Source organism: Protopterus annectens, chromosome 13.part0 (assembly GCF_019279795.1).
Source record: "Protopterus annectens isolate FY-2018-M chromosome 13.part0, PAN1.0, whole genome shotgun sequence".
NCBI classification, from domain to species: Eukaryota; Metazoa; Chordata; order Ceratodontiformes; family Protopteridae; genus Protopterus; species Protopterus annectens.
The window spans coordinates 1196900311-1196925375 of NC_056747.1; the positions used below are offsets into that span (position 1 = coordinate 1196900311).

Sequence of the window (25065 nt, forward strand, 5' to 3'; positions counted from 1 at the left end):
TGCCCTGTTAACTTTGCAAATCCATGTGTGTGCAACCTCCTTCTTAGTCCATGTTTTCACTTTAAGACCTCAAACTACTGTGCCATGAAATCTTATTTTACAGGTCAAGCTTATTTGCCATATAGACAATCCCAGATGTTTTCTGACATTTCAGCCTTCATTCGAGTTCATCCTACCTCAGCCAGTCACTTTCCTATTTTTTCCCCCATGAACTGCTCCTACACAGCATACTTGTTGTGTCTTACGGCTTTTCCCGGTTAGGGGTCGCCACAGTGGAACTCCGGTCTGCTAATGATTGGCAGTGGATTTTTACGTGCCGAGTTGCCAGCCCTGATGCACAACCTTCAACAAAGGTACGCCCATTCACGCATGTCTTCACACAGAAGACGCTCTATCTGAGAATCGAACAGGACAACGTCTTACTGTGAGGCGACAACGCTACCGCAGCACCACCACCGCAGTATCTCCTACACAACATACTACCCCTCTTAATCTAGACTGTATTTCCCTCACACTCTTGCTAGTTCCAAGCCAGTTAATGCCAGGTATGTGTTGTTTATTTCAAATTCAGCCATTTTTATCTCTGTGAACACATTTGTGTTACACAACAGTATTAGACATCTATTGTTAAAGTGACCTCTACTTTCAGTGTGTGCTCTTTAGATCCACCCATCAACCTTGTTACTTTTCTGAGGCTTTACATGCGTTTAGTAACTTATACTCTTACTTTTTAGTATTTATTCTGTCTAAAATTCCATGCTAATATTTTTCCAAGCAAATTCACCTCCCCTTGTGCCCTGTAGTAGTATGCATTATGGGCATCCTAAGCTTTGAGAATATATTTTCATTTTGCCAATACTGCCAGTAACAGGTTTTATACTGCTTCATATGTGAATGATAACTATGTACATGTTTTTGTAGAAGAGTATTTGAACTGAATGTGAGATTACTTAAAATATTTGACAAAAGCAGTTCAGACAGTTGTTGTTATGTTCACACTAGTCTTGCATTAATTTTCTTCCTGGTCTCAGATTATCTGCTAAATTTAGTATTGTTTTATCCATTTTTGTATGCTCACGAACGTAGTTTTGTTTGTCTAGCATCTTTCTTTGGAAAAAATGGAAATGAGTTTATAGGCCATCCTTCTTTGGAAAACTAGAAATTGCTTCACTGACCACCTCTCTTGTGCAGGTCTCTGAGTTCCTTGAATCATGGTAGGTTGGTTTACTGTCTCATTCATTCACCACTGTCTTTATCACCCAGTTCCTCTTATCTTCATTGGTGGTCCTTGAGTGTTTTTTAAGCTTCTAAGTGTGTTTTTATACCTTTTGGATAATTAACACTACATGGTTCACGATATAATAACTTGAGTCTCAGTTTCATATTTGTGTATTTTATAGTTAAGAGAAGGAAACTATTTATTTTTTGCTTTGTCAGCATTGAGTAGTCGTCGTCCACAAAGACTCTGGATTTTCCTGCTTTTAAAGTTGCTCCTTTCTGCCACAGTTTCATTAATATTTATTTTTTCTGCTGATTTGACAGCTAATATGGGTCTGCACTATTTTTGGTTGGTGCTTGTGGTATATAGACCAATTGCTCCCTTTATATCTCATGCAGATGGGACAATACAGTTACGACTGCTGAATCCTACAGAAATGCACTCTATAAGCACTTACAAGGGTGCATGGATCGTGCTTTTCCAAACAGAACCAAGACGCTGTCCTCCAAAAAAAGGAAGCTAATCTGGTGGTCCCCTGCCATAAACAAACTCTACAACAGAAGGAAGAAACTGTTGCAAAAGAATTAAAATCCCATGAGTGGAGGAGCTGCCTGGTCAGCCTCGGTAAGAAGCTGAGATCCCTTACAAGATCATCCAAAGCTAGCTACAAAAACAAAATCACCACTGATTCTAAAGGCAGCCACAAAGCATTCCTTAGCTATGTCAAGAATTTCAATGGCAACACCCAGATCTGCTCAGAGTTACAGCACAACAGCACGAAAATGACAGAACCAACTGATATTGCAAACATCCTGGCAGATAGGTTCAGTGCTAACTTTACCCCCTTCTCACCTCCTAAAGGGCCCATATCTATACAGGAAGAATGTAGACTCCATGTAATTACATCTATGCAGGTAAAAGCTGCACTCTCTAAAATCAGAAACACAGCATCCATGGGACCGGACAACATCCCAGGCTGTGTTTTACAAGAACTTCAGAATGAACTGGCTCCCCACCTAAGCACCATGTTCAATCAGTCTCATGTCAGGCTTTGTGCTCACTGAATGGCGCACAGCAACAGTTGCCCCCCTTCACAAAGGGGGAGCCATCACTGATCCTGGGAACTATCGCCCTATTAGCCTGACAAGCCTGGTCTGCAAGGCCATGGAACGTATCATCATGGAACTCATAAACAAAGACATTGGTAACCTCCAAACTCTGGACCCCACCCAGTTCAGGTTTGTGAAAAGCAGATCATGCCTTCTGAACCTGATTGACTTCTTTGAGGCAGTCAGCAAAGCCATAGACAAGGGTAAGGGAGTTCACACAGCCTATCTTGACCTCGCCAAGGCTTTTGACACCATCCCCTATTCTGGAATTGTACCTAAACTCACTAAACTAGGTATAAATCCCTATGTCACAAGATGGGTTGCCAACTGGCTCACTGACAGAACCCACACTGTAAAAGTTGCAGACTCCAAATCTGACTTTAAACCAGTGACAAGTGGAGTACCACAGGGTTTAGTCCTGGGACCTCTCCTGTTTGGTGTCTTACTTCTCTGAAGTACAGGCTAACACAGAAGGCCTCTGGCTAACAAAGTTTGCAGATGACTGCAAACTAGGAACCATAGTAAAGTCCCCAAATGATGTGGACATCCTACAGAAGGGCCTCACTGAGACAGATGTGTGGTGTTAGAGGCATGGCCTCAAGCTCAATGCCAAAAAGTGCAGTGTCATCCCTTTGTTAAAAACTCTGTACCCATGAACTACCACATAAATGATAGTCTACTTAATGCCGAATGTGTGATGAGACCTTGGGACCCAGGTGGACAGTAGTCTCTCCTTTGATAATCACATTGCCACAGTATCAGAAAATCCTTATATGTGGCACACCATCACAAAAGGGTTCTCATCCAGGAAAAAAGGTACTCTGCACTCATTTGACCCATTATAAAATACAACACCCCTTTTGGAATGTACTTCACAAGACATCTGCAGCAGCTGGAAAGGCCACAGAAGTATCTCACAAAGAGGATTACTGGCCTCAAACAGATGCCCTACACTGACCGTCTCAAACTCCATCTTTACTCTGTAGCATATTGCCTACACCGAGGAGATCTCTGCCTAACATATAAAGCTGTGTTAAACCCAGAGCTGTTGGACATGCTACACCTTAAGAAATCCCAATCCCTCTGAGCTACACATTCTAGTGACCTAAACCTTGTCACCACAATAAACAGGACATGCTGGAGGGATAGAATCTTGCCCCAGAGACTTCGTGTACTCTGGAACAAGCAACCCATCTATGTCAAGCAAAGTTCCTCATTAGCACGCTTCAAGAAAAATCTTGAGTGGATGGGAAATAGGAAATACACCCCAGGGATCACTTCTGTTGCTCTGCTCGACAGGGGTACAGGAAATTAACTTTCTTGGTTGGCGTAAGCCAGGGAACCTTGTTGGCTAGGCTTACTTAGGCCTTGGGCCGATAGTCTAGTACCTACCTATGAGATTGGATAACAGTCCATTTGTTGACACGTTGTAGCATGAATTTTTTTGCAACTTGTTCTCCACCTTTTCAGTTACTAACATAAATATACAAAATACAAACTTCAGACTCTCCACGTTGACAAAGTAAAATATAAAAGGTTTATTCGATACTGTGGTAAACGCTTTCGCGTATCTCCTGATACGCTTCCTCAGACCATAAAAAACATAATAAATTTCAAAGCTTATATAGTAAAAAAGAAACTCATCATTCAATAGATCAATCAATTCATTATGCAATTAAGTAATTAATTGTATACACATTTAAAAGCACAGTAATCTTAGAAACAAGCTTTAAGCTACCGTTGGTTAGAATATAACAAAACAAAATACAGAAGAATAAAACGTATATACTGATTAATTCTTCTCTCATGTTTGGAACTCATTAATAAAGCTTATATTTCATTATTTAGAACATAATTTACATAGTTTTCCATTTTTCATATGCAAAGTTCTGATAGAACAAGGCTTAACATAAAAACTGAAATAAAACTTATAATGATTAATACACATCCATAATCATATGTTTCTAAATCAGAATTTAAAACTACAAAGAGGAGTTCTTCTTCAGCTAATGCAAAGAATAAGGATGTGTAAATATGTAAGCATAGTTAATATACTTATGGAGCCTAATAATGTGCAATAACAGTGCAAGAATTTTATAAAAATATATAAATGTATGTAATCACGTTAAAAACCTAAGTTTAAATAAGTATTAACTGCATATATGAAAATATGTGTAGGAAAGTATATGATTATGTACAAAATTAATTTATAATCTTGTAGACCTAAAAACTAACAGATCATATTAGACAAAGAACATAACTAACATTATATAATTCTAACTATGCATTATGGATGCTCATTATCAAAATATTAAAATACACATGTTCATAAATTGTACTGTTTGAAGATGTTATAAGACTAAAACAGACAAATATTGCTAGATTGTAACACATGAAATAAATTAACCATAGGACACCTATCTACGTGTATTCAAGAAAGGCCTTATAGTAACATAATTATTTAAACCCGGGGAATAATGACCTTTTAATCTAAGGATCCATTTCAACTCCTTTAGTTCTAATAAATGTATGTAGTCACCTCCTCTGGCATTACATTCCACTAACTGTAAAACTCTAAACACAAAAGAATGTGTTGGATGAACTAAAATGTGTTTTGCAAGGGCATTTAATTCATTTTTATTATTAATGTCATATTGGTGATTGTAAATTCTGTTTTTTAATTTCCTTTTAGTAAGCCCTATGTAAAAGGCTGAACACTGTTCACAGGTAGCTAGGTATATTAAGCCAGAGGAATCACACGTGGCTCTAAATCTTGGTTTAAATACAAATGGCAACTCTGGATGTTCAAATTCATGTTCCTTGGTGATGTATTTACAGTAATTACAATGTTTGCAGGGATATGTACCAAAGGAATACCTTTGTCTTATCAAGTCTTTCTTACTTGAACCTGTTCTATCACATAATAAACTTTTCAAGTTTTTGTTATTTCTATATATTATATGTGGATTTTTGCCTACCAACCTTGATGTATACTCATCTGTTAATAACACTTTCCAATTATTATTCAGTATTCTCTTAATATTTTGACTGTCATTAGTATATGTTGTTATAAATGCTGCACCTTCCTTCTTACTGTTAACTTCCTTTTTATAAAAGTAGGGTAAGGGGCTGTTATGCTTAACTTCTGTATTTAATGTTCTATCTTCTTTCAAAACTTGGTTTTTAACCATTGTTACTAAATCATATTCATAACCTCTATCTAAAAACATCTTTACCATAATGTCTGCCTCCCTTGATAAATCTTGTTTATCTATACAAATTTTACTCAACCTAATAAACTGGCTCTTTACAATGCCCTTAAAGATATGACGTGGGTGCATACTATCATATTTTAAAATTGTGTTTTTCCAACATTTTTTCTTATATAGTGTGGATGTCAATTTACCTTCTCTAATGTCTAAACTGACATCCAAAAAATGCACTAAGTCATATGATGCTTCAACTGTGAATTTAAGAAAGTTGGTTGTAGTTTCCAAGTATTCTTTAAACAAAAGGAATTCACCAATTGAGCCATCCCATACAATTAAGATGTCGTCTACAAAACGTTTATAGACTAAGATCTTGGCAAAAGAAGGGTGCTGAAAAACATATTCTTTTTCCATTGATGCATTACCAGATTAGCATATGTGTTTGCACAAGGGGTGCCCATAGCCACACCAGACTGTTGTAAGTATAGGCACCCCTTGAATGCAAACACATTATTGCCAAGTACCAAGTCAAGGAGATGGCAGATCAAAATTGCCTTGTTCCTATCTATAGTTGGAACAAATTGTAACATTTCCCTCACTGCTTGTATTCCTTCCTCATTTGGAATTGAGGTAAAAAGACTTTGCACATCCATGGTAATTAACAAATGTTGGTCTCTTACAAACTTAAAATCAAGTGAATTCAGATGTTCTAATAGTTGGTACGTGTCTTTAAGAACACTTGGAATAGCATCAACTAAAGGTCTCAATGTGTTTTCTAAATATATCGAAATATTTTCCGTAACCCATTTTGCACTAGATACTATTGGTCGCATGGGTGGTGGTATGACTCCTTTATGCATTTTGGGTAAACCTTTTATGCTGGGGACTACTGGTGTATCATTCAAGAAAAATTCATATAAACTTTTTGATATTTGATAACACATGAGTAAATCATATAAGTCATCTTTAATAGATTTAATTATTACATCCAGCTTTTGTTGATCAATTAATAAATTAGTAGCATCATTCAACATTTCTAACATCAAAGTATCATATTCCACAGTGTCGAACAATGCTATACCCCCCCTTATCCACTGGTCTGAATATTAAAGTAAAATCATTGGAAAGGTTATGAAGAGAGGACTTGATTTCACTGGGCATGTTGAAAAAAGAACATTTCTTTTTCTTACTATAAAAGTAATTATAAAGATCAAGTTCACACATTTTCACAAAGGAATCAACGTGATATGGCATTGGCAGTGTAAAGGAGCTTTTCTTTTTATGAATAAATAGACCTGTTTCATTTTCTTTCACTTGCTTAGAAACTTTTGAAAAATAAAGTTTCAAGGCTATTGAGCGACCAAACATGCGCAGATCTATCATAATGTCTGAAAGTACGCTTCCTTGCGAGGGAACGAAAGACAATCTTCTATTCAGTAAATCTTTATCGTATGTAGTGAGGACGTACCTGGACATATTGAAGAAGAGTGGTTCTATGGTTTCTGCCTCCTTCGTTGGTACGTGCCTGACTCCCCTGAGTACTTCCTTTTTCTGGTGTCCCAGCTGGCCAGTCTCTCTCATGGAAAAGAATATTTCCTGATGGGAAGGGGTAAAAAAGCAGAGTTCTCCTGTGAATAATGTTTACGTATAGCTCCAGGATTCTTCTGTGGTGGTTGAACAGCTCGATTAGCTTCTTTATTGGGTAACGGGGTTGAAGTAAAAGTGGTGGTAGTGGTAGTCACCGGTAACTCTGGAGGCGTGGTGAATGCTTCAAGTGAGGCGTTATCTTGAAGAACTGACGAGGAATCCGAAATAATTGGACCAATAGCTGCTGGCGCTGTCAAAGTATGGCCCAATGGCGCTTGATTTTGAACCTGGTTCTCTCTTCGCTGGTAGGAATCAGGTCTCCTAGGCCACACAAAGACCCCTCCGGTGGAAAAATCTTTGAAGTCACGCTGAAGTTTTTTCAGTTTGATTTGCTGAAGTCTTGTGGCATAAGCATTCACTTGACTGTACACAATATCTAGCTTTTTTAGGCAAAAATCTTCTGTGAAATTGTCTCGTAGTTCTTTATTGAGGGTAGTGACTTGTAACAACAGTTCTTTCTCGAACGGACTGAAATAGTCAATCAATAATTGTATATATTTATGGCTGGCTTCTATGTTTATTTCCTGCCATTTTTTGAGGAGTATAGGGTGACTATCTCCGTAAGAAGGCATGCACAAAATACGCATACCTCGCGGTATGAGTTTGTAGTGCAGGCACGCCTCCATATGTTTGCGTTGCCATATCATTCTTTGAAGTTTATACAAGTCATTCTCTAATGATTTGACTTTAGTATTGAAATTTTCTAAATTATCAATTGTCACTTCCGTAGAAAACGGAGCTGGTACATTCAGGTCCAGAGCCAATAAAGGATTGAACTTACAAGTGGTTATAGCAGTCCATTGTTCTTCATTAGAAAGGTTCCTCGGTTCTGGGTTGTAGTCCAACTCCACATCTGAATTAGCCATAACGTGTGCTGTAGTGATCCTAATATGCAGAGCAAGAACAGCAGCAAAATACAAAAAACGAATCACTGCAGCTGAGGAGTCTCAAGTTAAACTGTTGAATATATGATATAATATACAAAATACAAACTTCAGATTCTCCCCATTGACAAAGTAAAATATAAAAGCTTTATTCGATACTGTGGTAAGCGCTTTCGCGTATCTCCTGATACGCTTCCTCAGACCATAAAAAACATAATAAATTTCAAAGCTTATATAGTAAAAAAGAAACTCATCATTCAATAGATCAATCAATTCATTATGCAATTAAGTAATTAATTGTATACACATTTAAAAGCACAGTAATCTTAGAAACAAGCTTTAAGCTACCATTGGTTAGAATATAACAAAACAAAATACAGAATAATAAAACGTATATACTGATTAATTCTTCTCTCATGTTTGGAACTCATTAATAAAGCTTATATTTCATTATTTAGAACATAATTTACATAGTTTTCCATTTTTCATATGCAAAGTTCTGATAGAACAAGGCTTAACATAAAAACTGAAATAAAAATTATAATGATTAATACAGATCCATAATCATATGTTTCTAAATCAGAAGATTTTTGCCTAAAAAAGCTAGATATTGTGTACAGTCAAGTGAATGCTTATGCCACAAGACTTCAGCAAATCAAACTGAAAAAACTTCAGCTTGACTTCAAAGATTTTTCCACCGGAGGGGTCTTTGTGTGGCCTAGGAGACCTGATTCCTACCAGCGAAGAGAGAACCAGGTTCAAAATCAAGCACCATTGGACCATACTTTGACAGCGCCGGCAGCTATTGGTCCAATTATTTCGGATTCCTCGTCAGTTCTTCAAGATAACGCCTCACTTGAAGCATTCACCACGCCTCCAGAGTTACCGGTGACTACCACTACCACCACTTTTACTTCAACCCCGTTACCCAATCAAGAACCTAATCGAGCTGTTCAACCACCACAGAAGAATCCTGGAGCTATACGTAAACATTATTCACAGGAGAACTCTGCTTTTTTACCCCTTCCCATCAGGAAATCTTCTTTTCCACGAGAGAGACTGGCCAGCTGGGACACCAGAAAAAGGAAGTACTCAGGGGAGTCAGGCACGTACCAACGAAGGAGGCAGAAACCATAGAACCACTCTTCTTCAATATGTCCAGGTACGTCCTCACTACATACGATAAAGATTTACTGAATAGAGGATTGTCTTTCGTTCCCTCGCAAGGAAGCGTACTTTCAGACATTATGGTAGATCTGCGCATGTTTGGTCACTCTATAGCCTTGAAACTTTATTTTTCAAAAGTTTCTAAGCAAGTGAAAGAAAATGAAACAGGTCTATTTATTCATAAAAAGAAAAGCTCCTTTACACCGCCAATGCCATATCACGTTGATTCCTTTGTGAAAATATGTGAACTTGATCTTTATAATTACTTTTATAGTAAGAAAAAGAAATGTTCTTTTTTCAACATGCCCAGTGAAATCAAGTCCTCTCTACATAACCTTTCCAATGATTTTACTTTAACATTCAGACCAGTGGATAAGGGGGGGGTTATAGCATTGTTCGACACTGTGGAATATGATACTTTGATGTTAGAAATGTTGAATGATGCTACTACTTATTTATTAATTGATCAAGAAAAGCTGGATTTAATAATTAAATCTATTAAAGATGACTTATATGATTTACTCATGTGTTATCAAATATCAAAAAGTTTATATGAATTTTTCTTGAATGATACACCAGTAGTCCCCAGCATAAAAGGTTTACCCAAAATGCATAAAGGAGTCATACCACCACCCATGCGACCAATAGTATCTAGTGCAAAATGGGTTACGGAAAATATTTCGATATATTTAGAAAACACATTGAGACCTTTAGTTGATGCTATTCCAAGTGCTCTTAAAGACACGTACCAACTATTAGAACATCTGAATTCACTTGATTTTAAGTTTGTAAGAGACCAACATTTGTTAATTACCATGGATGTGCAAAGTCTTTTTACCTCAATTCCAAATGAGGAAGGAATACAAGCAGTGAGGGAAATGTTACAATTTGTTCCAACTATAGATAGGAACAAGGCAATTTTGATCTGCCATCTCCTTGACTTGGTACTTGGCAATAATGTGTTTGCATTCAAGGGGTGCCTATACTTACAACAGTCTGGTGTGGCTATGGGCACCCCTTGTGCAAACACATATGATAATCTGGTAATGCATCAATGGGAAAAAGAATATGTTTTTCAGCACCCTTCCTTTGCCAAGATCTTAGTCTATAAACGTTTTGTAGACGACATTTTAATTGTATGGGATGGCTCAATTGGTGAATTCCTTTTGTTTAAAGAATACTTGGAAACTACAACCAACTTTCTTAAATTCACAGTTGAAGCATCATATGACTTAGTGCATTTTTTGGATGTCAGTTTAGACATTAGAGAAGGTAAACTGACATCCACACTATATAAGAAAAAATGTTGGAAAAACACAATTTTAAAATATGATAGTATGCACCCACGTCATATCTTTAAGGGCATTGTAAAGAGACAGTTTATTAGGTTGAGTAAAATTTGTATAGATAAACAAGATTTATCAAAGGAGGCAGACATTATGGTAAAGATGTTTTTAGATAGAGGTTATGGATATGATTTAGTAACAATGGTTAAAAACCAAGTTTTGAAAGAAGATAGAACATTAAATACAGAAGTTAAGCATAACAGCCCCTTACCCTACTTTTATAAAAAGGAAGTTAACAGCAAGAAGGAAAGGGCAGCATTTATAACAACATATACTAATGACAGTCAAAATATTAAGAGAATACTGAATAATAATTGGAAAGTGTTATTAACAGATGAGTATACACCAAGGGTGGTAGGCAAAAATCCACATATAATATATAGAAATAACAAAAACTTGAAAAGTTTTTTATGTGATAGAACAGGTTCAAGTAAGAAAGACTTGATAGGACAAAGGTATTCCTTTGGTACATATCCCTGCAAACATTGTAATTACTGTAAATACATCACCAAGGAACATGAATTTGAACATCCAGAGTTGCCATTTGTATTTAAACCAAGATTTAGAGCCACGTGTGATTCCTCTGGCTTAATATACCTAGCTACCTGTGAACAGTGTTCAGCCTTTTACATAGGGCTTACTAAAAGGAAATTAAAAAACAGAATTTACAATCACCAATATGACATTAATAATAAAAATGAATTAAATGCCCTTGCAAAACACATTTTAGTTCATCCAACACATTCTTTTGTGTTTAGAGTTTTACAGTTAGTGGAATGTAATGCCAGAGGAGGTGACTACATAAATTTATTAGAACTAAAGGAGTTGAAATGGATCCTTAGATTAAAAGGTCATTATTCCCCGGGTTTAAATAATTATGTTACTATAAGGCCTTTCTTGAATACACGTAGATAGGTGTCCTATGGTTAATTTATTTCATGTGTTACAATCTAGCAATATTTGTCTGTTTTAGTCTTATAACATCTTCAAACAGTACAATTTATGAACATGTGTATTTTAATATTTTGATAATGAGCATCCATAATGCATAGTTAGAATTATATAATGTTAGTTATGTTCTTTGTCTAATATGATCTGTTAGTTTTTAGGTCTACAAGATTATAAATTAATTTTGTACATAATCATATACTTTCCTACACACATTTTCATATATGCAGTTAATACTTATTTAAACTTAGGTTTTTAACGTGATTACATACATTTATATATTTTTATAAAATTCTTGCACTGTTATTGCACATTATTAGGCTCCATAAGTATATTAACTATGCTTACATATTTACACATCCTTATTCTTTGCATTAGCTGAAGAAGAACTCCTCTTTGTAGTTTTAAATTCTGATTTAGAAACATATGATTATGGATCTGTATTAATCATTATAATTTTTATTTCGGTTTTTATGTTAAGCCTTGTTCTATCAGAACTTTGCATATGAAAAATGGAAAACTATGTAAATTATGTTCTAAATAATGAAATATAAGCTTTATTAATGAGTTCCAAACATGAGAGAAGAATTAATCAGTATATACGTTTTATTCTTCTGTATTTTGTTTTGTTATATTCTAACCAACGGTAGCTTAAAGCTTGTTTCTAAGATTACTGTGCTTTTAAATGTGTATACAATTAATTACTTAATTGCATAATGAATTGATTGATCTATTGAATGATGAGTTTCTTTTTTACTATATAAGCTTTGAAATTTATTATGTTTTTTATGGTCTGAGGAAGTATATCAGGAGATACGCGAAAGTGCTTACCACAGTATCGAATAAACCTTTTATATTTTACTTTGTCAACGTGGAGAGTCTGAAGTTTGTATTTTGTATATTATATCATATATTCAACAGTTTAACTTGAGACTCCTCAGCTGCAGTGATTCGTTTTTTGTATTTTACTAACATAAATGTTACATTTCCTCTCTAGGAATGATCTTCAATTTTGTTATCTTTTGCATTAATTATTCACGTGTGACATCACGTTCAGCTGTTGTTTCATTGTTTTTCCAGTTTTTTTCCAGCAGAATGGATATGCATTACTTCATGTGAATTCTTTATCAGAACTTCTTCAATCCCAATAATTTTCTTATTCACTGCTAGATATTCTGTTAATGGTCCACTTATCTTAAGGATCATGGTGTACAACTAGTTAGTTTTTTTCCTTCTAATAAGGAGCCCACCATTCTTTCCATTATCTGTTCAGCTTGATTTTCATGTCTGGTTTAGCCATGTTGCTTTCTTCCCCTATTCCTCTTTTCTCACATTATATAGCATTTTCTATGCTTTTCATCTGGAATCATTTCTGGCACTCACAGAAGTATTCCAGAACCATTTTCTTAATTGAATTGAGCTATCTGTCAGATCTGAAGTAGTTGACTTCATTCTGCACATATAGGTATATGGATCTGATTCGATCCGAGCAGGCAAAACCTTTCAAGCATCAGCTCCGAGCTCAAAGCTACTCCCTAACCTATATTACATCACTTCCTCCTATCTAGCCCCAGATCTCGTTTGCCGCTCTTAAGAGTCAGTATCGTGGTCTCTGAGCTCTAAGCAAGGTGATAAGATTTTTTGGTCTTTTTGGAGATAGTTGTGTGAGTACCTTTCCCTTTTTCCTCCCTTCGCATTGGTCGTCTTGTTAGTTGTAAAAAAAAAAAAAAAAATTTAAGTGTTTTGTTTTGTGATACTGGTTTCCTGCCTAGGCCCAATCCCTGTTAAGTGTGTGTGTGTGAGTGGGCCGTTAGGGCTTGTATTGTTTCTACTATGGCTGAACAGCCTAAGGTTCTATTTATGAAGTGCGCAGAGTGTGGTCATAAGCTCTCACCAGCCGATGGCCACACTCTGTGTGTTCTATGTTTAGGGGTCACCCATCTGTCTGCATCCTGCGACATTTGTTCAGGCTTTAACCCCAGAGCGTTGAAGGATCGTCGGGCTAAGCTTGTGGCTAAGGGTCTGCTGCCAGCTTCTGCCCTGGAGTCTGCCTCTGTCTCCTCCCCAGCCAGTGACACTCTGCAGGCTGGGACTCAACCTCCCGACAGGCCTGCTTCGTCGGAGTCGTCCCAGAGAGGTAGGGACAGAAGGGAGAAGAAGCGCCACAAAGAGAGGGACGGGCCCAGGAAAAGATCACCGGACAGGGAGTCTTTCTCCCGCCCCTCTTCAAAGGTACCCAGGTCTCGTTCTCCTCGGCTCTGCTCTCCCCGTTTCTCGCCGTAGCTGACGGAGTCTTCGGAGCCGAGGCACTCCCCTCAGATCCGGCCCAGACCCGAGTCGGTCGCTTCTTCCAGGTCTACTTGGAGCGTCTCCGACCTTGATATGGACAGGCTAATGAGGAGGTTCATTCAGAACCAGATTCAGATGGGGGTCTTACCAGGGCCCCCTCCCATTGGAGAGTGTCCTCCTTCTTCAGCTATGTTCCACCCTATTGCTCCTTCCTATTGCTCCTTCCCCGATCCGACCCGATGCTTTGGGGTTCTCGGGTCCCAGACCTTTTGGAGCTGTTGGGTCGGCGCCGATGGTTCTTGTGTCCTCGACGCCAGCCATTACCTTGAGTTCCTCGGATCCAATCTCTGATCCAGGGGGCTCTCGGAGCCGTGGTCGGGGAGTCGGACCCAAGGGTCGAGATCTCGCTCTTCCAGATACCATCCTCTGTGCCAGAACTACCCCATCGGCTCCGATCCCTGCTTCGGTGCCGGGGAGAGCCTCATCCTTACGTTCAACAGAGGTGTGCTCTCCATCGGCATTTGGAGCAGTGGAAAGGGTTCTCTCCCAGGGGTTGAGACCATAGCTCACCTACTCGGATCCTACCCAGACCCCTCTGATTTTGGATTCTGCTCCCATTACTCTGTTGCAGGGACAGCCCATGCCAACGCAACCCCAGGTTGTTCCCCTCAGGGAACCCCTGGAGGCTTACGAATCCTCTCCAGAGTGTCCCACTGGAGAGGAACCTCATAAGCGCAAGTGTAAGAGGAGGCACTTGGACTCCCCTGAGTCCATTACCACTGATATGGACTTGGATGAAGGAGAGGGTTCCCCCAGATCACCAGATCACCTACCGAGGATGTCTCCTTCGGAGACATTATGGAGATCCTCCACAAAAGAGGAGGTAGGTCAGCCCCCAAACCCTCTGCGGATGAGTCCGTATTCCTGGAGGCCTTTGGCGTGGGCCCATCTACTTCCTGGATCTCCCCTCCAGTGGACCCTTTGGTGGACCTCATCACCATTAGGGCATGGAAGGATCCTGACACCGTAGAGCCTAAACCCAAAAGGCCAGACAAAATTTTTTCCCCGCCGTCAAACAGGCAAGCATGGTCTAAAGGAGCCCCGGTAGACACTTTGGTGGTTGCAGCTGCCACAAAAAAGGAACTGGCACAGGAGAGTTCCTCGGTTCATCCACCAGACAAAGAGTCTAGGTCGATGGATCATTTTGGGAAGCGCATGTACTCGTCAGCGACATTTTCTATTTGTGCGCTGAATTACTTGCCACATGTTATCCGACTGCAGCAAGACTGGAATTAACTGAGTCGCCCTGGAGTCTGTCACAGCAGAAGCAGTCTTTCACTGCAAAGATGACTACACTGAAATCAGTGACTAATACCTCTATGCGTCTCCTCTCTCATGCTATGGAGGGAGCCGCTAGGGCTGCTGGTACAGGCGTTGCCTTGAGGTGTCATGCCTGGATCAGATTGTGTCAATTTGCGGACCCCTTTAAGGCGTCTTTCATCAATGCACCTTTCGATGGATCATCCCTATTTGGGAAGACTGTACGTGACACACTAACCCAGAGTGAGAAGGACGGAAAGACTTTGTCAGCCGTCGGAATCCACTTCTCTAACCCCCAGAGGTCCTATTCCAGGAACTAAAAGGGGCAAAAGAAGATGGGGTTCCGGAAATCACAGTCCTTTCGTGGCACTCAGGAGTATTCGTCACCCAGAGGCAGAGGGGGACAAGACCAACGCCATCCCAGAGGCAGAGGGGGTCCCAGAAACTTCGGGTCTAGGGAACCCTTTTCCGACAAACCCGCACAGCAACCCTGAGGGGTTGCCTGGCTGCTCTACTCTGGAGGCAGTCGGGGGAAGATTTTCCTTACATCCAGCGGCATGGGAGTCCATTGGACCGCTGGGTGTTAAACATCATATCCAGAGGATATTCTATCCCCTTCATTTCATGTCCCATTACTCCAGCACGCCTTCTGGATGTTCCACCTGCTCACAGGGAGGCTGCAGCTTTAGAGATTTTGAAGCTGCTACAAAAACGAGCCATCGAGCCGGTCCCCCTAGATCAATCTGGATCAGGCATCTACTCCAGGTTCTTTTTAGTGCCAAAGAAGACTGGGACCTCCGGCCCATTCTGGACCTGTCTATCCTCAACCTGTCAGTAGAGAAACAAAAATTCCGGATGGTCAGTCTAAAGTCCATTCTACCGTTTCTGAGAATGCGACTGGATGTGCTCGTTAGACCTCCAGGATGCTTACTATCACATCAAGGTCCACAGGAGCTGCAGGAGGTTTCTACGCTTCCGGCTAGGGGCCAGTCACTTTCAATTCAGAGCTTTACCCTTTGGTCTCGCCACAGCCCCCAGGGTGTTCACTAAGATTATGGTGGTCGTAGCGGCTCACCTGAGACTTCAGGGCATTCAGGTATTCCCCTACCTAGATACCTAGACAACTGGCTCTTCGCTGCATCCACCAAATTTCTCTTGTGTCAGGCCCTACACTACTTCCTCTGTCTGGCTCACAAGTTAGGCATCACGATCAATGTCAACAAGTCACACCTGGCTCCGGTTCAGATCGTAGACTTCATCGGGGCAAGGTTGGATTTGATTCAGTCAAAGATTTTTCTCACCCCGGAAAGGATAGAAAATCTCAGATTCCATGTATCAGCAATCTTGGATCACTCGGTAGTCAAAGCAGCCGATGTTCTCAGGGCCCTGGGTTCGATGGCAGCCACAATCTCTATCCTCCTTCTTGCACGTCTTCACATGAGGGTCCTTCAGTGGAATCTGGCAGTTCAATGGTCCTGGCTAGACCTTCCGATGGATTTCCACATCCGAATCAGTCGGACATGCAGAACGTCACTACAGTGGTGGCTTCAATTGGCAGACATTTTCGTGGGGCGCAACTTTCTAGCCCCTCCGGCTCAAGCGATGGTGACCATGGATGCTTCCCAGCTCGGGTGGGGGGGCACTTCCTGGGAAGAACGGTCCAAGGCATTTGGACCCCTCCAGAGACCAAGCTACCCATCAGTGTCCTGGAGATGAGGGCAGTGCTTTTAGCATTGAGAGCCTTCCACGCTGTCCTACCTCTGGGGACAGTAGCCATTCAATCAGACAACATGTCTGTAGTCTGGTTTATAAACAGAGAGGGACCCCATCCTACCCCCGTTGTCGTGAGGCCATGAGGGTTTGGAAATGGGCCATATCCACCAGCCGGTATCTCATAGCAATGCATATTCCAGGACGCTCCAACATTCTAGCAGACAGTCTCAGCAGGGCAATCCTTCCTTCAGGGAGCTTGCCGGCTGCAGTGCAAAGTCATTCTCATAGCTCCCTTCTGGCCGCTTCACGTGTGGTTTCCCTTCCTATGGTCTCACCTGTTGGTTCCTGCATGGACTCTAGATCCATGCCCGGATCTGATTTCTCACCCATCGGGCTTGCCCCTGCCCAACCTGGACAGTCTCAAGCTGACAGCGTGGCTGCTCCAATTCCCATGATCATCAGGACTCCCGGACTTTCGTCCCCTGTTAAGAATATTCTGGTAGCTTCTCTTAAAGCCTCCACTAGGAAACTCTGCAATAGCAAGTGGAGACTTTTTTGCATTTGGGCCTCTCAGCGCAATCTGAACCAGTTTACAGCCCCCGTTCCGGTCATACTGGATTTTCTGGCCGATCTTTTTCAATCCGGCGCTAGTTTTTCCACCATCAAGGTTCAGCTGGCTGCCATCTCTAATTTTCATGTGGGTGAAAATTAAGGTTGCTCTGGCTTCTGCCAAATTTTGTAAAGCTTTCCTGAAGGGCACTTTTTTATTGTGACCACCAGTTAAAGAAACAGTGCCCCCCTGGGATCTAACTTTAGTCCTTCAGGCTTTGACCTCTCCCCCTTTCGAGCCAGCTGGTTCAGTTCCGATGAAGTTTTTGTCATGGAAGACAGCCTTCTTGTTCGCCATCACTTGAGCCAAGAGAGTTTCAGAGTTGCAGGCTTTATCCTCCTTGCCCCCTATTTGGTTTTCCACAAGGATAGGGTTTCGCTGCGTACGAACCCTTCCTTTCTTCCTAAGGTGTCCTCAGCAGCCAATATTAATGAGTCTATAAATTTGCCAGTCTTCTTCCCAAATTTCCAAAATAGAGGTGAAAGTAATCTTCATTTATTGGATGTCCATAGACAGCTTTGTTTTTACCTCCATAGGACTAAACTCTTCTGGAAGTCGGATCAATTGTTTGTATCCTTTTCTAAACCATTTTTGGGCAAAGCAGTTTCGAAAGTGTCCTTAGCAAGGTGGATAACTCTTTGTATTGCACAGGTTTATAAGGACAAAGGTTTATCTCCTCCTGGTGTATTGAAGGCTCATTCCACTAGTGCAATGGTCACTTCTGCAGCTTTCTGGTCAAGAGTTCCGTTCCGAATCGGATCCGTATACCTATATGTGCAGAAGAATGAAGTCTACTACTCAGATGGAACGTTATGGTAAGAACATAACTTTTTTTTTTTTGTATTCCATTGTTGTAAAATCAGTCTGAGAAACATTTTTTAGCTACTCATTCACACCCTCATTGAGCAAGCCGTGGTGGTGCAGCGGTAGCATTGTCACCTCACAGCAAGAGGTTCTCCCGTTTGATTCTCGGCTGGAGCGCCTTGTGTGTCGAGTCTGAATATCCTCCCCGTGGTCGAGTGGTGTTTGAAAGACATGCGTAAATGGGCATGCCTTTGTTGAAGGTTGGGCGTCGGGCTGGCTCCTCGGCACCATAAAAAATTCTACTGCCAATCTTTAGCAGGCCAGAGTTCCGCTGTGGCGACCTCTAACCGGGAAAAGCCGAAAGAAACAACATTCACTCACTCATTGCATTAATAGAAGTCCTCTGTGTATTACATATTTTTGATTTTCTGTTTGAGATTCTTCACATTTTGATAAAATGATTAATCTTCTACACAAAGTGCAAATTTTATCATTGGTTAGATAGAGGTGCTTTTCTGGTAATGAGCTTCCACAGTATTTGTAGACCAACATGTTACATTGTGAAATATATTCTTTAGATCTTGTTCTTGAATTGTTTGCTTCATTTGGATAGTTTTTCAAATACAGCCTTGTACTTCCATACATTATACTGAATTGTTATTTTTTTAATTTGCTTTCTGTCTTCCTTGCTTGCAACCTAGATAGTTTGCATAGTCAATTGCATTTTTAATAAACATCTAGATCCAACCATGCCTTTCATCTGCCTTCTCCATGCATAAAATTTTGAGAAATGTGTACTTTTATGTTAAATTGGTGTCTAAAGTCGGCTGTTCATTGCAAAGCTCTTTAAACTAATGTAATGCAGGTGTGTGGCTTCAAGATTATTCTGTGTAGCATTTCCAAATTAATTGTCAAACTGTACGTCTTCCTTTGGGTTGAAAGTATTGTAGCAGTGTCTCTTGTGCATCCATAAAATGGCTTCCAGACACTTTATTAGCAATGCTTTCCCTAATAGCAGCATCTGGGTTGTGGGATGTCTTGGTGGTGTTTGGAAAGTTAAGTAATCCTCCTCTTTTATTAGTTCCAGCCTTTCTGCATTTTCACTAGCCCATTATTTTACTGCAGCTGTTTGTGTGCATGTTTTTAGAAAATGAATAAATTGTATTTATAGATTTACTGTAGGTGCAGTGGTGCTGTTTACTTCTGTAATAATGCATGTGTTGCTTGGCCTTTCATGCTCATCCTTTATTGTAAATGGCATAATTTTTGTTAACAACATAGTGGTAGGAAAATAAAAATGACACTTGTCTAAAGCAGAGCTTACATGGCATTCGTTCAAAACTTTTAACAGTAATGGTTTTGCGTTTGTGACTGTTTCGTGGCTGGTACATTTTTAAATGTTGATATGCCATTTTCTTTAATGAATGCAACAGATTTTCATGGTGACCTTTTTAAACTCATAGCCATTTGTTTGTTTCATATCATACAGATGATGAAAACTATGAAGTTAGCAGCGATGAAGATGATCTCCCATTTAAGTGTTTCATATGTCGAAAGATTTTCAAAAACCCTGTTGTGACAAAGTAGGTACAGTTTAACCTTGCATGTCTTCCAACAACATTTTGAAAGAAATGAAATGTATTTTTGAAAGAGGATGGTTTCTTTGCTGTTTACTTGGATCCACCTTAGATATCTCCCACTGTGACCATATGAAGTAGCTGACCGAAGATGTTTTAAGTTTTTCCTCATGACTTCATTACTTCAGCTGTCTTGCCCCTTCTCCAAGTCAACTCGGGCCCCACTGCATTTTTTTTTTTTTAAGTACTGTGTCATGCTTTCTCAGCTGTCCCCCAACTGACTCCTAATGATTCACATTATTTCACTGTCCCTTCTTTCCCTCAAAGTGCACATGCTCAGTGTCTACAGCCATCATAATCCAGTCCCTTTCATTCCCTTATGATCTCGCTAACCTTCTGCATGATGTTCACCAGTTTGATGTCCTTTTATGTGCATAACCTCTGTAACTGTATGTCCAGGTTTAGCTTTAGTACCATCATGTACAGTGGCAGGTGACAACTTTGCTTGAGTTCACGACCATCCCACTAAGGTTTCCACTGAAATTCTGGGGACCAGAATTCTGATCCAAGGAACGGACCTTGCTGAAATCCAGGTACACTACACCTACTATGTTCTTTTTCATTTTATACTAATGACCTAGCCAAAGAAAATATTGGATTAAATCAGAAAGATCTGTTTTTTTGGATAAAATTGTATTGTCACCTGTCTGTCAGGTCACTGCTGTTTAGGAACTTAACCTGCTCTGCAGAAATGTTTCTATCATTTTCCCTTGGAATTAAGTTGATGTCTGCTGGCAAGCATTTGTCAGGATTTAAAACTTCTGAAGCCTTCACTACCTACACACTGGGTGATCATTTACTAACAGTTATAGAACATTTTATTAAATTCTGTAACTGTTAAATAAGCATGCACCTTGGTAATTTTAGTAATATGAGGATGTGTGTCACAATGATGTTTCCCCTGTGTTCTGCTCCTTCCACATCAGAAGCATGCATTATTTAGACAAGATGCTGGGATAACTTGGCTTGTCACCTTTATCGTGCATAACCATTGGGTCTGACTGAGTCTGTTAACCTTTCTACCATCTTTGAAGAGAAGCATAAATTCTTCTGGTGTAGATCGGTTAGAATAGTGGCACAATGCCTTTTTTTAAACATTTTGAGAAAATATAAAAATAACATTAGTTTTTATATTTTTCTAGAACAGGCAAACATGATTTGAAACAAATATGCAGTGAAATTACCACAGGTTATAATACCACGCAGCAGTTGTGCTAGAAAGACTGGGTGCACACAGTACCACAGAACAGTTTAACACTGAAGTAAAATGCAGTAGTAGTAAGTAGTTCATTGACTGTGTCGATGTTCATCGTGCATACAGCTGCAGTCATAACAGATGGGTTATCCTGCCGTCAGGCGGGTCCTCGGTCGGCCGAATTCCAAAGTCTAGGTCCGGCGTCGGTTGTCGTCGCTTCCTCCCTGACGTCAGTGCGACAGGGGTATAAAAGAGGCAGCCGACGCCATTTTTTTCAGTCTTTCTTGCCGCGCGGTGCCCGAAGCAGAAGCAGTTCGCAAGTGCCGGTCGGCCAGCTCCTGAGATTTACGAAAGTATTTCAGCCGAAGTCTTCTTGAAAGCTAAGTACCCCGTTGGGGAAACTTTTCTTGCCTCAGACCGATGTCAGACAAAGTTAATAATTGCATTTCATGTGGGAAGCAAATACCGCATAAGGATTTCCACTCTTACTGTATACCTTGCTTAGGCCCAGACCATGACGTCTCGGCCTGCCGTTTTTGTGCCAGATTCAACAAACGCACTATTAAGCGTCGGGTGGAGTTCGCCCTTCACTTTTTTGGCAAAAAATTTAATTATATTATGTCATTGGATACTCCGACTCCAGTTTTGAGCAAAAAACGCAAAGATAAGGACCGGCATACGAGGTCCGCACCACCTACTGATACCACGCTAAGGCCGACTACCGGTTCTCCGGTACTCAGCGAGGCGCCTACGCAGCCCCTGAGTACCGATGACAGTGCATTACCGGTGTCTTCAGTACCCGAGGTTGCAGGCTCCTCGGCCCCCATTCCTACTACAGATACCGACGCCACTCCTGACGGGGAAACTCAGAATTTAGACAGGCCTGCCATTTCTCAAGGGGTCTTCAGGCCTTCCTCCTTCTCTATTAAAGCCTTCACTAAATCTAAAACAGCCATGAAAACCAAAAAACAGGTTCCTCAGACACCCTCTCAAGACACCATGCCTAAAAAACAGATGCTTAAAATGGCTGAGGATTTGATTACTCTTATCAGGAGTTCTCAACCCCCCTCTGACAAAAGGCCCAGATTAGAGGAAGACTACGCTCCCTCAGATCAAGCTTCTATTACCTCAGAACTATCTGAGGACCAGGATTGTGCCTATTCTCCATTCGAAGACTCTGATGCAGAGGAGTCTATTCCCTCGGTCTCCCCCCCTGAGGACTTCTCTTTTGGGGAAACCCTGCATACATTGAGGGAATACTTTCACTGGGAAGGCCAAGATTACTCAGATTCCAAGAAAAGGCTCAGGGAGTTTCTTCTGCTCCCCCAGCATAGGCCTCTGGCTATCCCTCCTGTTTTAGATATATTGGATGATGTGTACACAGAAGCCAGCCTTAATCCTGATTCTTTGCCTCCAGCTCCTGTTAAACCAGACAGGTATTACCGGGTTCCTGATTCTCACCAGTTCCTATATAAAAGCCATACTGCTGACCCAGAAACTATTTCACAGGGTCCCAAGGGAATTAAGGCCTCTACTGCTAAAACCCATTACCTTCAGAGAGAGATTCCAGATCTTTAGAAAGGTGGGGAAAAAGGTGTACACCTCGGCCACTTTAACCATGAGGGCATTAAACTGTCAGTTCCATATGTTAAAGTATCAACAGTTTTTGATATCTCAGCTGAAAAGCAAAATGACACAACCAGAACAACCAGATTTAAACGAGTTGCAGGATTTGTTGCATGGTGCAGAGCAAGTAGGTAAACATACCTTGCAGTGTGGTTTTGATGCTTTAGAGGCCTCATGTAGAGCTGCTGTTACGGGGTCTGTTATACGTAGGCATGCTTGGCTCAAAGAGCAAACCTTACCAGATCATGTCAAAGCTAAATTATTAGATACACCTCTTCAAAAAGATGTATTGTTTGATGTTAAAGCAGAGGAGGTGCTAAAGAAAATGGAGGAAAAAGTGAAATCAATGCAAACAGTGAAAGATTTCCTGCAGGTACAGCCACCACGTTTCAGCAGAAACTGGCCTTCAAAAAATTGGTCCTTTCCAGCCACGGACAGACCTCAAAGGGGCAGATACAGGCGTCCAAGGGGTAGAGGGCAACCTCAAGGATCTTTCAAAGCCAGACAGTGGCAAGCACCAACCCCAAGAGGTGGAGAAGGTAGATCATAGTCTTTTAGAAAACAGACACAATGACTTCCCCCTACACCTGCCAAGCAAAGCTTTAATGGCAGCACCTTTGGGAGGAAAACTGACATTATTCTCAAAAAATTGGCATATTGTTACAAAAGACAAATGGATTCTGGACATTATAGACAGAGGCTACAGGTTCCACTTTCACACCCTTCCAAAAACGAGAGGCATGCCAAACTTGCCACAAAATCAAAGGCCAGAGGCACAAAAACAAATTTCAGCTCTCATGGACATGAAAGCAATTCAAGAGGTACCTGCAAAAGAACAAGGTCAAGGGTTTTATTCCAGTCTATTCCTGGTACCAAGGAAAGACAAAGATTGGAGACCTATCTTAGACCTATCCATCCTAAACACATATCTACAGGTGCCAAAATTCAAGATGCTCACATTACAGCAGCTTCTTCCCATGCTGGGCAAGGAGTCTTGGCTGGTAACATTGGACCTCAAGGAGGCATACCTGCATGTCCCTATCAGACAAGATTGCAGAAGATACTTCAGATTTCTTGCAGGTTCAACCCATTACCAATTCTCTGCATTGCCCTTTGGCTTATCTACTGCGCCCAGAGTGTTTACGAAATGCCTGGCATCAGTAATCGCCTTCTGCAGACTACAAGGGATACAAATCTACCCATATCTGGACGACTGCCTGATCCAAGCGGACAGCAAGGACATACTACTGCAGCACCTGGCGTTTGTAATAAAACTAATACCCTCTCAACAAATAATTTTTCTGGGTGCCAACTTGGATACAACCACCCAGATAGCCTACCTCACGCCAGACAAGCAAGGGCAACTGTCTCAATACTTCACAAAAATAGCAGCTTACACCAGGCTAACTGCAAGGAAAGTCCTGCAGGCTCTGGGATTCATGGCATCTTGCATCCTACTTATCCCATGTGCAAAGCTGCATATGAGGAAACTTCAATGGTACCTAAAAAACTTATGGTCTCAACACAGCCACAGCTTGGAAGCAATTATACCACTCATTCCATGCCTTCAAAAGAAATTTATGTGGTGGGCTTAAGCTTGCCAAAGAAACACAGGTCTTCCTTTCTGTGTACCTCAAGCAACTCAAATCATCACAACAGATGCCTCAGACTATGCCTGGGGAGCACACATGACAGATCAGTGCATTCAGGGAAAATGGGCACGAAAAGAGAAGCTCCTTCACATCAACCAAAAGGAAATGCTAGCCGTGCAAAAGGCTGTTATGACCTTCAAAGACTTACTGCATCCAGGCCAGCTATTGATAAGGACAGACAACACCACAGTGATGTGGTACATAAACAAACAGGGGGGAACTCATTCATACCCCCTGTGCAGGCAAGCCATGACCCTATGGAACACAGCACTGGAATTGAAAATTCAACTACAGGCACAATTCCTGCAGGGGAAGGAAAACACACTGGCAGACAACCTAAGCAGAAATATGACAGATCCACACGAATGGAAGTTGCATCCTCAAATTTTCACAAAGATAACTTGGGCATGGGGACAGCCAGACATAGATATCTTTGCTACCCACAGAAATTGCCAGTTGAAAAAATTTTGTTCAAGGACCTGTCATCCACAGGCCTGGAAAGTGGACGCACTTTCCTTCAATTGGGCAACATTGACAGTCTATGCCTTCCCTCCTCTTCCTCTGCTGCCCAAAGTTGTATTAAAAGCCAGAGCAGAGAGGCCGAAAATGATTCTCATTGCTCCAGACTGGCCAAGGCAACACTGGTATCCGCTCCTGAAGAGCCTGACACATTCCCCACCATGGATCCTA

The 25065-nt window shown here is 40.8% G+C and overlaps 1 protein-coding gene across 1 annotated transcript in view; it reads left to right on the forward strand.

Moving 5' to 3' along the window:
- Positions 1 to 25065, forward strand: part of RNF113A (ring finger protein 113A) — a 379605-nt gene that overhangs the window by 300477 nt on the left and 54063 nt on the right. The window contains exon 8 of the mRNA XM_044055201.1: positions 19755 to 19848. Within this exon, the coding sequence (XP_043911136.1) occupies positions 19755 to 19848 (94 nt within the window). The remainder of the gene's footprint in view (positions 1 to 19754; positions 19849 to 25065) is intronic.